Genomic DNA, 15,556 nt, shown 5'->3' with positions numbered 1-15,556 from the left:
AAGGCAGGGGCACAGAAAAGTTAGTTTCTTCAAGAGAAATTACATTTATCATGCAAAATCGTTCATTTTACTTAATAGAAAATTTAAGGATACAAGCCTGGTAATATTTGGAAATTAAGTATAATTAAACATTATCTTACTTCACTATCGCCTAAGAGGGATATTGTAATCCCCTCCCCACAAATCAGTATCCTTAATGTAATACAGGGAATCTCTATAACATCTCTGTAGACGTTTTATTTGGACTTAATGAAGATCTCACTTTTTATGTGTGTGTGTTTAAGTTATATATTTAGTTCATTTAAACTAATCTGAAATTGTGGTACTTTCAGAAAGTACCGTGGGAGAAAGAAAGATTGTTTATTACATGTGGTATTCCAGATACTGTTACCTGCTGGCTATGTTGTTTAAAGGCACGTTGCTAGGCCCTGTTTCAAAAGCACTTAATACTTTTTCCAGTTAAACTTTCTAGAAAGTTTTTTGAAACTTTCTTTACAAAGTGTTAAAGTTGTCTGGTTTTCTCATTGGTTGGATAATACTTAGCTATTTGCTTCTCTCTGCTGTAGAAGGCTAACCTCTTCTAAAGAGCCCACAGTTTCTGTACATCCATAATGGTATACTACACGTTGCACAGCTGTTACCCTACTGAATGTTTGATCGTGTTACACAGGGTACAAGAGATCCACTGTTTTTGACTGGTGTGACATTCCCACCGGAATACCCCATCTATGAGGAGACTAAAATAAAACTAACAGTCTATGATGTCAAAGATAAATCTCAAGACACGGTAAGTGCTTTGCTTCATTTCTTGCACAAATCTTATTGAGGAATAGCAAGTTTGCAAATTGGGGAAATAGGTTTATGTAGAATTAGTTTTGCTCTTCTTTTATAGTTAAAATGTACTTTATTTTTTGTTGTTATATTAGAGAATAGAGAAGGAGAATCATGCACTTAAGATGGACCCTTTGCTATTGTTTAATTGGTTACATGAATCAGCACAGGTATTCCTGGCAAATAAAAGATTACCCTTGTGTGCTTTTTGATGGCAGAGAACATATGGAATAGACTGAGATAACACCACTGTGAATAATTTTTCAGAAATACGTTTCTGATAATATTTTACTTATATGCCCAAACCAGAATGATGATAGAGCCTGTAACCTGATGTGTGAGAGAGATAATCATATTTTATTTTAATCTCTTGCGTGGTGATAACCGCAGCTGTCCCGTGGCTGCTGCTGTTATTGATTTGTAAGCGTCCAAGATCTGTGTCACTGCTAAAGGTGAATCATTTTGGGATCCAATGTTGTACACTTTTGGTTACACTGTCAGCTTTTTATGCTGAGAAACAGTTGAGATGATATATGGAGGTCAGTGGAAGTATTTGAGTAATTTAACTGCCAAATATAGACCTTGAGTGCCATTTTCTGTGCTCCAGGTGATCTAGGATAGCCTTACAAACCCAGAAGATATCACAGGACCTATGGGAGATCTCTGTTTTTCTTCTGTGGCAGCTGGAGTCCAGCTGATAGTTTTCTCTTGGGCATCAAAAGTGTCCCTCGACACCTGTATTTAATTAGCTGAATTGCTCTTTACATATCTGTAATTGGCCCCCAGTATGATTAAAGACAGTGCAAGCTCATGTCATGACTGTATATGCATTCGTTATCCATAAGAAGGAAATCAAAGGCATAACTTGCCACTTGAGACTGTCTTTGAACTGCTTACATAAGTAAAGTTATATGTTTAGAGGACTTCTAATTTTGTTCAGACAGAAAATAGTTGATAAGTTCATTTCAATTTTGGACTCTTGTGAGCAAACAGGTTGGATCTGTCTCCTCACTGTGCTCTTTAATGGGAATGTGTGGAATATTTTAGACACGGGAACCTGGATTTCTTTCTGGTTTTATGGACTAAGGTATTTTCTTCTGTTTAAGAGTAACCGGGGAAGGGACATGTACACACATTTTCACAATGTGTATGTTTTAATTTTTGGTCACGGTTTAGACTACAGGGGCTTAAAACAGGATCTGCTGTTTCTCCAGTAGAGTTGTCACTCATGGACAGATACAGGAATTGAGTGAAAGGAGTTTGACTTTGCCCTTTCCCTTGTCCCTTGTGACTGACAGATGATGGAAAATAATATGCTATCTGTGAATGAAAAAAGTGGACTTGATACATAGAGCTATCCCTGTACTCTTCTAGTTGCAGACCTCTATACTGCCACTTATGCAGGACAAGATCTAGCCAAGAGAACGAATATATGTTTTTGCAAACTTCTAAGAACTTTTTATAGTTGTCCTTTATAATTGTAGTAGAGGACTAGAGTCTTTCTCAGAGAATCCCATTAATGTAGTTTGTAAGTCACAAGAGAGAATACCTTTCTCGTTTGTCATAGCAGTTATGTAGTTCCTATGTAAAACATTCTGGGTTTATAGTTTATGGTATCTTTTTGTAGGGGAAAATGTTAATCCCATCTCTGGTTTACATATATTTAGCCTTTTATTAATATTCAGCTGGTTTAAAACTGGATGTAGGTAAAAAAAAATAAATTAAATAAGCTGTAAGATTTAAATTAAGGTAGACTGCAGCATGTGTGAATGACTCTGGGTCACCCAGGTTGTGACTTCAATTGTGGTGGTATTTGGACTTTTGTTTACATCCTAGAATATCAGCAGCGATAAAACTAATGGCTTGACTTTCTTTCCTATAATTGGAAGCCAACACTTTTCTATTAATTCAGGTGACTTTTCTGAATCTGAAGGTGTATATAGATTCATAAAAGTCAGGTTTAAATGAGCTATAGCACGATACCATTACCAGCATAGCTGCAGCAGCGCAAACCTCAATGCTTGCTTCATGACCCAAGAAGTGGGATGTGTCCTTTTGGCAGTAAGCCTGTTCCAAGTGCCGTGATTTCACAGTTCTGATTATCTAGGCTGCAATAAAGCTGGCTTCTTGTTCCTCAAAAACTGCTGCCACAGCTTCTGGTCGCAACACACAGCCGCACCATTTCTCCAAACAGACAGGTATTCCACTTGGGGGTGGAGGGGAATCCAAGGCTGTTAGGTATGCTCTGCTCCTCTAGGCCGTGTTTCCAGACCAGTCACCAGCTCATACAAGTGAGAATTTATGGCAAAATAAACCTTGGACCTGACTATAAAATATTTTGCAGAAACTGGGCAAAAAACTACACTAATAAGAATTCCCACAACATCAGGGCTCTACCACTCCTGGTTACTTTAGTTAAACAGTTCAAAGTAGCCAATATCCCTCATTGCAAATATATACTTATTCTTTTCTTATTTCTCTTGTAATTAAAACGAAACTAAAGGAAGTGAATTCTGGGCGTTAATTAAACTCAGCAGGATTTTACTGCCACAAACAGAAGGCTGTAGAGAAGGTGCAGAAAGGGCAGTGGATACATCATGGGGTAAAAGCATTTTCTTTCTTTTGCCTAAACCTGCCTCTGCCTATACAAGAGTATTAGGTGTCATTTTCAACCCCCCTACAAAAATAATTAAATACTGCTCAGTTTGTGCACACGGGTCATAATGCTAAAGTGAAAGGGGATGCTCCCCAGTGACAGACAACCAGAAATTTTTTTTTGGTACTGCTGACATGCTACTTGTGCTGCTTTTTTAAACAAGATTTAAAAATAATCTTGCAATGCTTGCATTCCTATACCAGAAAGCAGATAGTTAACTTCACTCTTGCCTGTTATTTAACTTACATTATGTAAGAAGTGCAGTTTAATTATATTAAAGTACTCTGCAGCTGGTTTCACATTCACTGCGCTTGACACACTGAATGTTTTAACTGCACTTTTCACTTTTATGCATCTCTGTCTGATGTTGATCATAATTATATCTTGGCTGTGTCAGGCTTTCTGTAATTGAGGCTTTTTAATATAATGAAACACTTTTGTTTTGTTTTGGCTAGTCTTTCTAAGTTAGGGTGATTGGTTCCTGTAAGTTTTCATGTAAATAGAAACTTTTAACAAAGACTATGCTATTCCAACTTTACTTTGATATAGTTGGAATAAAGAAGTTAATAGAGTGTGTTTATGAAATATAATTTAAATATATCCAGTGAAGCCATGCATACAAAGCAATGGGTAATGCCATATTCTGAAAAATGTACAGTGACATCTGTTTCTACATCACAAAGATTTTCTTCCCATATTGCCATGAGCAAATTTATCTTTCGCTGGCTTGAGCTGCACTGTCTTTAAGATTTTAGATAGTTGGGTTCTGTTGTAATGCTGGTACTGCACCTGTTCTTTAAGCCATTGTCCAAGAAAATCAGAACTAGAGGCTCATATCCTGTTAAAATATTATCTCTGTACCACTTTTGCACAGGTACCTGTTATTATCTTTCCTGTAAGCACGCAGGTTTGCCCAGTTTGGTCTAGCAAATTTTAAAGCTGAAGCCAGGTTTGTTCACTTTGAAAATACTGCTTAGCATAAGTCGGGTACCACAGCCACGTGACAGACCTGCAGCAAATACAAAATATATGAATTTGTGTTACGTTAAGAGTAGGGAAAGCCTAGTGACTAATGTGGGAGACAGCAGTCTTTCTGTTCTGTATTTATAATATATATACTTGTGTCCTGCAAGCAAGCGTTCTGAACTTTGTTGTGCAGAGCAGTGTGGCTATTTTTTTTAGGCAAGTACTGTAACATTTAGTGATGGTGAGGCTTCTGTTTGCTTGTTTTCCAAAATTGGTTCTTCTGTTGCTGCATCTACATCTGACTTGTGTTTGTTTCATACAGTTACACCTACAGCTTAAATTCTTACCATACCAACTTTTCTATCTGTAAAGTGGGGTTGAAAATGTTTGCATCTTGTATGATGGGATTGTGTTTATTTTAAGTGAAGCAAGATCTTGAGGTAAACACTGTTGTAATGTTCTGGTATGACATGCAGTGAGTCGGGCTGCCTCCTTTTGACCCACACGTGGAGAGGTGCTGGAAGCAGAGGACAGGAGCAACTTTCTGTATCTGGTGACAATGTTCTGTATCTGGTCTCTGCATCACCTCTTCACAGATTCCCCTTATTGTTAGGAGGGGATGGAAACCAGGAAGCTTGAGAAGAAGCTTCATAAGCAGAGGTTTCGTATACCAACTAGGGTTAGAGATTTAACAGATATTTTTGCTTTTTGTCTTAGACCAGCAGGTAGATATCCATCCAAAGTAGATCCTGTGGATGGATATAACTACTGGAATTCACATGTGATATTGAAGATACAAACAACCCCTCTAATGCTATTTCCTGAGAGCAAGGAGAAACTGGACATGTACAAGGCAGTTGAAATAATACATGTTCTACAGTCTGGTCTTGCATTTGTTAATTCCCAAATTTTCTGTTAATCACTGAGAAGAAAATTAGATTAATTTGATAATTTTAAGAGTAGTAGGGATAGAAATGAAGTTTTGGATATGGGAACATACATTATAAAGTGACAATTTTAGATTATTTGGGCTTCAATTTATATGTCTTCTAACTGTTGAGGTTTGAATCGTCTATTAAACTTACTCACTATGAAAGTAAACTTGCAGAAGTTGTTTTTTTTTTTTTCTGTGTTTCTTGATATTGCAAGTATCCCTGTTAAAATCAAATCACACTGGGGTGGGTTGTTGGGAAATTAAGAACGTCTGTCATGAAAGAGGCATTTTGAGTTCAGCTGCGAAGCCAAATCCAAAGTGACAGCATTCCGTGTTCCCTTGTGGGCATTGATCTGTATCGCAAAACCACCCATGCAGTTTAGTGTGGTTTGCCATCTCTGCTGAAGAGGCCCACGGCTTGAATATTAGGAACACTGCAGAGTAGGATGACAAATGCATTAGCAGAGATAAATGTGAAAGCTTGCACATCACCTACCTGCACTCTGCCTGTACCAGAGTACTCTCAGTCCCTCACTCTCGTCAACACTAGAACTGCTGAAGCTGTTTTTCTTTAAAACTTGAAGCAGTGTTGAAAATGCTCTACTTTGTTTAAAGAAAAGACACTTTAAATTCTTTCTTTTCTCAGTTCTGTTCACTGTCATCTCTGCAGAATTTGTAGAGAAATATTGCCTTAAATTAGAAACTCTTATTATCTCATTCTTCTTAATAGAGCAGTACTTTACAGTACCACGGTCCTACCCACAGAAATACTTGCAATAAAGCTTTAGATATTCATGTTTCTTCTCAAAATCATGTAATTTTTTCACAAGTATATACTTGATGATAGATTTAGTTTTCCTTTTGTGTCAAACTATATATTCTTACTAAACACCATTATTAGAGATTTTTTGGGGGAATGGTTTAATTCTTCTGGGCACATACATGTGGAATCCACCTAAAGCATTATTGTCAGTCTTTCTCAGTATTTTTTTTAAAGTCTGGATACATTTGGGTTTATATTGAAATAAAATCTTTCTTTGAAGTGGCTGAGGGTATAATAAGGTTTCATATATCTTAGTGAATCTGTAAGAGAATTGGGGATAAGTGTCAAGACCAGGAAAGTTACAGGTATAAACTTAAAGTCCATTTGTAGCCTCACTGCTCTTTGTGCCTAGCCCATGAAAATGCAGTGGGAGGATTTGGCTTTGCAGAAATTTTTCTCTCTTTGAAAGCATCCTGCTTTTCTTCCTATTTTTTCTCCTACCCTTTTATTATTTTTTTCCTAATTGAGGCAAACTCCTCCCTATTGCTGTATCTTCGGGGAAAGTTGTAATCTACAGTTAGTTAATTTTCCATTGTCTTTTCCTTTTCTATCTGTTCTGTCAATCAAATGGTACTGCTGCCTCACATCAGGCTTTAAGACCAATTGATTTCTGTAAAAATGTAAAGGGTTGCCTTGGAAATTGCTTAGAAATAAGGGAACCAAATAGGAAATGATAACATTTTCCTGTAGATTTTATTTTAACCAGCTAAGGATTTCAGTAACATATGTATGATTGTTCCAATCTCTGTAGCACTGTCCAAAAAGCTTGCAAATGTATCATTCTTCCACGAATACTTTGTATATGCATATTCATAGTTATCTTTCATTGCTCCATCCCTCACTAGACCAGCACAGAGCACATGAGAATAGTCAAACAAATCCAAGGTGGTTATTGCACTGCCCTGTCATTTCTAATGATGACTTTTAGGGTTCAAGGGGCACATGCCTAGTGTAGAAGGCCAGGGTCTTTTCCTCTGAAATACGCGTGCTGCAGTGAATAGAGGAAGAGCACGGCACAATGTTTCTTTAGTCACTGTGAAGCAATTTGACTGTGAAAACATGACCTCAGATTGAAGAACGTGCTTCTGTCCTTTCAACGGGTTTGATCTGCTTTCCCTGCCGGTGCCCTTGACCCAGGCCTCCCCTGGACAAGGCACTGGAGGAGCAGCTCCTCAGGACGGGCGGCTGGTGCTCCCAGCAGGCTGGGTACTGCAGCCCTCAGGGGCAGCCCAGGCACTGCCGACACGAAGGGTTTCCTTGTACTACATGCAGCAACACGGGAATGTTTGAATGACTCAAAGGATAAGATTTGTCAGTTCTCAGTGGTGATTTCCCTTTTTTTCTTAGGTGAATGATCAGTTAGTCCCATCATACCAGCACAAACACTGAAATGTACAAAAGGGGAACTGACATTCAAGAAAATAGGGATGTGTTTGCCTTTAGCTATAGCTACTTATTATGATTATACACACAACAGTTGATATGTTTACCTATAGTTGATGGGTAGTTTGTAAATGAGAGGCACTTGTGCAGGTCAAAAAAAGCAGAAGATTTAAGAAAATGTTTTTTCAAGTTCGAAAAGCTCCATTTTTGCCTGTTGGACACATTTTTGGTAGTTTCTTTACCTGGGAAAAAATCCCCCAAATGGATGTCTCTGTTGTTGATATAGAAGCACTTCTAACTTTAAGTGGATACATTGAAGTCCTTGAAAAATCACAGCTGCGAACTTCTGTTTAATTTTTTGTGGTTTGTGTGCTTTTGTCAAATAAGGCTTTAGAATACTCTAGTACAAGTAATTGTCTTTATATTGCAAGAAAAAAATGTTCATGCCTCCTGCTTTACTTGCAGCCAAAATTGTACATTAATAGAAATGAATTAACTGTAGAAACTGTATTAAATGTTGGAAAAAAAAGAAAAATAAATGTTTATAGTGTAGCTTCTGCCTCTTAATCTTCACTAAGGAATTTCCATTTTTCTCAAAGCCCAGTTCAGTACTAATGAAAATAGAGTGACTTCCTGAAATTATTTTGATTTTATAATATTTGTTATCTTCATTTTTTAGCATCTTGAAAAATCAAACATGTTCTCATATTCTTAACCATCTCCCTTCATAGAAAGGTACTTACAGATATTGATGTAAAATAGAAGGCACAATATATTTAAAATCTAGTCCTTCAGTGGCAAAAATATTTCTGCATAATATTTAATATATTTAGATACAATAAGGATTGAAAGGATGAAATTTATATGGAGCAGTGGTAAGTCTGCTCTTGCTTTTCTGTTATGAAAGCAGGCACCTAAAACCAGCTTGGAAACAGATTTTTCTTTTAAAGTCTTGGGGTGTGTGTTGTGGGAAATTGAAAATGGAACAAATTCAATCTATTAGAACAGATTTTTCTCCCTCTACCATGTGTCTCACAAAAGTGTTCTTTACAGTTATGAATATGCTTGTACCACTAAATGTTTGCATTTGGAATTTTGTAATTATAAAGTAAAGCTGAGCAAATAATTCTATTTAAAAATTAAGTAAGAATCATACGCATTGGACGTAATATGAGACTTTATCTTCTTGAGGAAGCTTTTGTTAGAAGAGTATAGTTAATTGCTCTCAGAGTAAACTAGTTAAATGTTTTGTATTGTGCTGTATTTTAAATATTTGATGAATAAACATGAAAGGCTTGTGTAGTCATTTAGGAATTCTAGTGCCATTAGAAATGCATGTATCATTGAATTTTACAGTAATCAAAGCCTCTTTATGTAATCATTATGCAGTATATTACAGAAACAAATTCCCATGTGGCTGAAATTCTCCATGCTTGGCTTTCTTCATGCCAGAAATGAGGATTTTGTTTTGATCTGTTCTTTGTTTTGTCCTGTTCACCATGGATTGTGTGATCATAAAGGGAGGGAAAAAACCACTGCTTTCTAACATGCAGTTTTTTAAGAAACTGTTTGCAGCTTGCATAGTGATGGCTGGAAAGCCAAGAGAACGAAGGACAAATATAGTCTATGGCGTGGTCAAAATTTTGTGCATTTGGTTCTCTCAAAATCACAAGAGCATAAATGTGAATGACCATTATGAACATCAACAATTGAGGTCAAGGTTTCAGTGTACAAAGCAGTTACCTTATTGAACAGAGTATCAGCTGCTTTGTAGTGTTACAGCACTTGATGCTATATGAAAGAGATTTCCTTTCACTGAAAAGTAAACTGAATTCCCTCACCTTGAGTTTATTACTTATTGATGAGATCATGGATCATTACCAAGGAGTCACTGGCACAGTGACATTAGCTATGATTAAATTTAGTCTTTGGTGGGTTTTTTTCAGCATTCTGGGGTGTTGAGAATTGGTGGATTTTTTTTTTTTTCTTCCCCTCTGGAGTTCTTTTCATCATAGTCATGGTATTTTAAAACCAAGAATAGTTGAAGGTTTTTATAGTACCATGCAGCTGTTGACGTTTATTCTTGAAGTCTTTATTATTCTTAAATCCTTTGTCATGTATGCAGTCTCACTGATGTGAAATGAAAAAGCTGAAAGTCACAATTATCCAAACCATTTCAATAAGTTTTCTTATTTTTCTTCTTTTTTTTTTTTTTTTTTTTTCTCCAGTTCAGAGTAGGGAACACTATGGCTTTCTATTTTATTTATAGTTCCTTCCTCTAGTTTTGTTTTTCTTTCCCAGCTTTCTCTGCAGGCTTCAGCATATTTCAGTAAGGCACAGCGTTTAAAACATAACTGTGGTAATGGTTCATAGAGCTATCAAGGTAACTTAGTTTAGAGCAAAACCAAAGATAGCAGTTACCAAAGACTGTTCTATCAATTTTGACTGTAAAACTTACACCTGAGCCACCTACAAGTGAAATTCAGAGGGCTCTCACTGCAAAGAAATTAGACAAATGCATTTTGTCTAGAAGTTGATAAGCAGTCATGTTGTCATACATGCAAAGGAGTAGTACATTTGCACCAATTCTAGTTAGTATATTCTTATGAGATAAGACAAAAATTTTTTGAGGATGTGTGCATTACATTGATCTGATTTGATACGTACAATCATTTCTGGTGGAGGCTGAAGTTGTCTTACTTCGTGTGTCTCACATATGGTTGTCTAAATTGTTCAGGTTTTTGGTTCTACAGTAAGACTGGGGGCATTTGTCACTGTATTGTTGTTAGACAATACAAAGAAAATCACTGGATCTCTGTGGAGTAGAAGTGAGAGCGGAGAGTACTACCTTCTCTCTCCTGGATCTATTAGCCCAAAATTATGCAGGTGTTACTATCTAGCAAGTTTATGTCTGTACTACTTCCACCAAAATCTGGGAGTGGGACCAGAGGTAGCACTGGCTTGCAGCTCCTCAGTTTTATATTCCCTACTGTTTTCAGAAGTTTTACTGGGAACGTCAGAAGCGGTCAAGAGTACTAAGCTTTTTTCTATATGCGTTGAGATATAAATGCTAATTCTTTTGATTGCAACAGCATCTGCACCATGAGCAGTTGTATGGATCCGTTTTGTATTAAAATGCAGATTCACAGGTTTGGGTTGGGAGAAAACCATTTCTCTGTTGAGATGACTTCAGACAGGATTGTCTGCTTCCTGACAGAAAATCTGTGTCGTGTGGGACAAATGTAATTTATTTCCTGTAGAAGGCAGCAGTCAGTATGTCTTTGAGATGCTTGGAAGGCTTGGATTTTGACGCACAGCTGCCTTAGTGAAATCGAGCATAGAGGTCCTTGATTTGTTATACCTATAGATTCTCACTGCCTCTGTTCCTGGGGAATAAATTGGCATCTTTTCAAAAAGAAGTAATTGCAAGTCTCTCGCTCAAGAAATTATCTCTGAATGTGGAAGCTCTGGACAGTTATTGCCCAATTATTGCTACCCTGTTCTGAAATAACATCACTCCTGTGGCAAGGAAGTTTCTGAATAATTAACTGTGCCCAAATGGCTTTCAGGCTTGGGTATGACAGAAGAAAGACTGTCCTTGCAATATAAATTAAAGTATAGGTACATACGACCTGTTCCATGGAGAGGTTTCCTGAAATACTTTTTCTGTGTATGTACAATACTGTGTGAGACTTGTGTCCAGAGTTTCATTGTCCATTAAGACAACCTTGGCTTTATCAGTCAGCAATCCTCTCCTGGTGGATAAATCTGTCTTGATTTAGAATTAACCCTAGTACGGAGTGTTTTGTACTAGTACAGCGGCGGATTGCTTTCCCCTGCTCCTTAGAGTGTTCCTCAGCTCATTGGCCCCAAGAACAGGCTCCTGTAGGAAGGACCAGCGGGCTTAAAGTTTTTATGTCTGTTTTTAGACATGACAAACATCATAATCAGCAGTACATGCAGTACAAAGAACACAAAAAGCCTGTTGACTCCAGTTGCATTAAAATCCACAGGAATAGGATACTGGCATTTTTAACATCTATCTTAAATATTGTCCCCCAAAACCTACGAGCTATCTATTGAAGTTGTTAAAGAGTAACAAGAAGTGAAGGGATATCACCTAGTTTGAAAAGGCAAACTATTATTTGCCTTGGTTTTGGTTTGTTTTACCCCTTCCTACTGCCAGTTCACTTTTTTCCAGATTGACAGTTTGGTTTTCTGTTAGGTCTGCAGCCTGTTCTGTATGCCTGAAATGGACCATGCTGTTTCTTAGTGTTTCTGAAACTGTTAGGTGAAGCTGTTCCTAGAGTTACCTGATTTTTTTTTTTTTTCCCCTTTAGTTAGACATACTGGACATACCCATTGAAGTACTGTTGAATATGAGTAGTCTGTCCTTTACACAGGAAAAACTGGAAATTCAGCTTATTTACATGATATAGTTCATACATCTTATGATCTGAACGCTTAGCTAAAGTAACATAAAATATCCTTTTCAAGAGAAATTGTAATGAAATTTATATTTACTATATTTGCATCTGTGATACATTTGTAGTAATCTTATGAGACTGTATAACTTAGTCCTTTTGATTAGGTTATAATTTTTGATGCATTAGAATTACTACAAACAGAAGGAGCAATAAATTCTTTGCTTCTTTAGCGAGTGACTGTCATTTATAGCAATTTATTGAGATGCTGTAAGTTAGCCTGCACAGCATCACATTTCACATTTGATTAAAATTAAAGGGGTTGGTTCTGACTTTGGGAGCTCAGCACTGTAGGCCCTGACTGTTTCAGACCAGGTGTTTTGTATTCTGACTGCTTGGCACTTTCCACAACTGAGGTTGCACTGTCTGAAATCGGATGCAATAGATACTTTATATGGTAATGGCAACTAGTGTAACATGGGTCTAGGGACTGGGGAAAAGTTCTAGGTTTGAAACAAATCACTTAGCTTTATTAGGGATAAAAAGCATAATTTTATTTTATAACGAAAAGCAAATGTGTTTTCAGATCGTTTTAACATTTTTATGAATTCTAGTCAAGAGACGATAACAGTAAGCATATGTGGTTTGGGAGCATGTAGATGTTTTTCGCTACCATTTTCCCCACCAAGTAATGAGAGCTCAAGATTTTGACCTGGAAATAAGCAAACTTTATTTTGAAAATGAGCTTCTGAGGCAACCTCAGGACTGTGTAGCAGATATGTTTTGCAGTAACACCCTGTAGTCCTTCTCCACTGATATCCAGCCCTGGAAATCTGGGAGAAGAGATGTGGTGAGTGTCTTGGCCAACATCCCAACGCAAAGTGCATGTTGGGAGGCAGATGCTAGGAGGAATCTCAGGGTCTCATTTTCGGATGTGTTCTAGATGACCAGTCTAATAGTGCATAGCAAGTAGTGCCATCATTGCTCTCTCCAGATGACACACCGCACTGAAGTCATTTGTTTGGCTGACCTGTTTCATGGCTGCTGAAATTTGATTTGGGGACATGATGGGTGGAAGATGGGAAGTAGCTGTCCAAGCAAAAAAATTAGTAGGGACATGACAGCAAGAAAGTGTCAGGGGGATGGGGTGGGGGGGGGCGGGGGGGGGGACGGGACAGGAACGGGGACGGACACGACACATATACACAGAGGCAGAGAGACTGATGTAGAAAGTGTGGCCAAACTTTGATACATTAAGACTTAAGTAGGCCACCCCTTTCTATCTCAGGTTTGCATATAGTAAGAGCTAGACTTGTTTGTTTGCATACATATAGAGCTGGATCTCTGAAGTGGGCTTCGAGTTCCTTTGATATAAGCTGTTGGAAGGAGTAATGACACATGTTGCAAGGCCCTGGAAGGAGTTACTGGAGAAATAACCATCAGTACTGTGGAGCCTCAAGATAGTACATCTTTGTCTTTGAGTTTGTAGTGCAAAATACAGAATTAGCTAACATATGAATCATACAAAGGCTAAAAAGTTGTGTGACAGAAGTACAAAGCTCAGGTAAAATGAAGGAGGCCCCATGTTTCCGTGCAATTGCTTTGCTAATCCAGAGCTCGTGTAATTACACTGTATACCTGCACACTCTTGTTTTCTGTGCCTAAGGCTTTCTGGTTAAGTGGTGGTGTCAGCGTCATTTGCTTCCACAGTCGGTAATATAGTAACATTGAATATAATAAATTGTAATGGGTTTTTCTGTCTGTGATGTTGGGTGTGAAAGTTGGGTGAGGGGGAATAAATTCAGTTTCAGCCTCTGTAAATACAGAACTTAGAGCATTGTGTATGTTTTATTTTCCTTGAAAAATCCAGTCAATATATACTGGTATCACTAGCAAGCACAATGTGATGAGTTATGCAGGTGTATTTCTTACTATCTTTTAAAAAAAAAAATCCCATTCAGAGAATATTGAATTATGTGTAATTTGCTTACCTACACCAAAATAGTAATTTCAAGCAACTATTTAATTTTATTTGTGGTTTCTCATTTATGTGATTTATTCATGGCTCATTCAGATTTAGTCCTTCAAACTATGAGAAAAAGCCTATAATACTTTATAAAAGCCACTTAGTTTCTCAATGAAATATTTAAGTTGCCTTTTTCAAAGAGGGAAACATTTTAATTACTATTGAATTAATATAATAATCCTACATTATTATTAGCACTTATTTTAAGCAGATAAACACTTTCTCCCAAATGAGCCTATGCTGATGCTGTAAGACCATTCACCTGTAATAACACTTCACCTTCCCAAAGAATACAGTGGTTTTGGGGGGGACATTTGGTTTGGCTCAAATTTATTTTCTCGTCCTCCCTGAAATGAAACCTGTTTTAAAAGGTGGTATTAGACAAAGCAGCCTTTAAGTGTTTGAAAAAAAGGCCCAAGAATGTTCGCCTTGTATGTTAGATTTTTCTTGAAGTGGTTTTATTTTGGTTTGGTTTTGTTGGGGGGATGCGTTTAGGGGGAAAGGGACTGTTTCTCGTAAGATCCTTGGCTTGATGGTACTCTAAACTTGCCAGGTCTAGCTGTCTGGGTGAGTCAAAATTTCCATGTGGCATCATTTCTGGAGCTTGGGCTGGCAGGGAGTCTGAGGGCGGGGTGCTGCTTGCAGCCTGGAGTATAGGTTAGTATCTGAGCAATAATAGCATTTGCAAGAGAGAAGGTTGAAATTCTGAAAGGTGCATGTATTTACGTGAAGTTTTTAAAAATAATTTTAAGAAGGGAGCCTAAGTTTTTCCTTTTTAATCTCCTCCCAGTTTTCATATCACTTAGAAGGTCGCATTTAAGTGGTTTATTTTATAAGCTGGGTGAAAAGATGGGAGTTTGTTCCCCATGGTCTAAAAGAGCAGTATGTACTGTTTAGTGCTCTGACTTTTTTCTGTTTGTTGTTTGTAGAGTCAGTAGTAACAAAATCCTAAAGAAAACGAACACGGTCTGTACTGAAATTCTGAATAGCATTGAAGGTCTACTACATGTTAATAGAACAGTTCCTGTGTATACAGGAGGAACTTGTATACATGTATATACAGTCATGCTTTCTTTAAGAAAAGGTGCTACTTTTTGAAGTATAGCTTCTTCGGGATGTTTAAAGAAAAAAGACGAAATGTAGGTTACTATATCCAGTATCTTTATTTACTTATTTATTTGTTGGTGCTTTTTTCTAGCTCTAAATTTATATGGTCCTTGTAACCACTAATTGAGTTAACTGTCTCTCCTTAACCTTTCAATTTTTAGAGAGGAAAATTGAAGAAGTAGGGCTTTTATTTGTTACTTTTGGTTAGCTTCAGATCCAGATTTGGAATTTTACCAGTTCTGTTAATCAATCTTTCTCTCTAATGTCTGTATCTGAAAGTGGAGGTCACGTGTGAGTGCAGTATTTCTCCGGTGGTATTACGTTCAAACACAGAGTTGTTTGCAGCACATACTGAGTGCTCCCACTTGTCTCCTCTGGGATTCTATGAAAGTGTTACTATGTTCAG

At 37.4% G+C, this 15,556-nt stretch overlaps 1 protein-coding gene across 8 annotated transcripts in view; it reads left to right on the top strand.

The window, feature by feature from the left end:
- INPP4B (inositol polyphosphate-4-phosphatase type II B) overlaps positions 1 to 15,556 on the top strand; it is a 333,478-nt gene that overhangs the window by 155,425 nt on the left and 162,497 nt on the right. For all 8 annotated transcript variants that reach the window (XM_074867373.1, XM_074867378.1, XM_074867376.1 and 5 more), the window contains one exon: positions 671 to 787. In XM_074867373.1, the coding sequence (XP_074723474.1) occupies positions 671 to 787 (117 nt within the window). The remainder of the gene's footprint in view (positions 1 to 670; positions 788 to 15,556) is intronic.

Source organism: Strix uralensis, chromosome 4, assembly GCF_047716275.1.
Source record: "Strix uralensis isolate ZFMK-TIS-50842 chromosome 4, bStrUra1, whole genome shotgun sequence".
NCBI classification, from domain to species: Eukaryota; Metazoa; Chordata; class Aves; order Strigiformes; family Strigidae; genus Strix; species Strix uralensis.
This window is presented reverse-complemented; position numbering and strand designations above follow the sequence as displayed.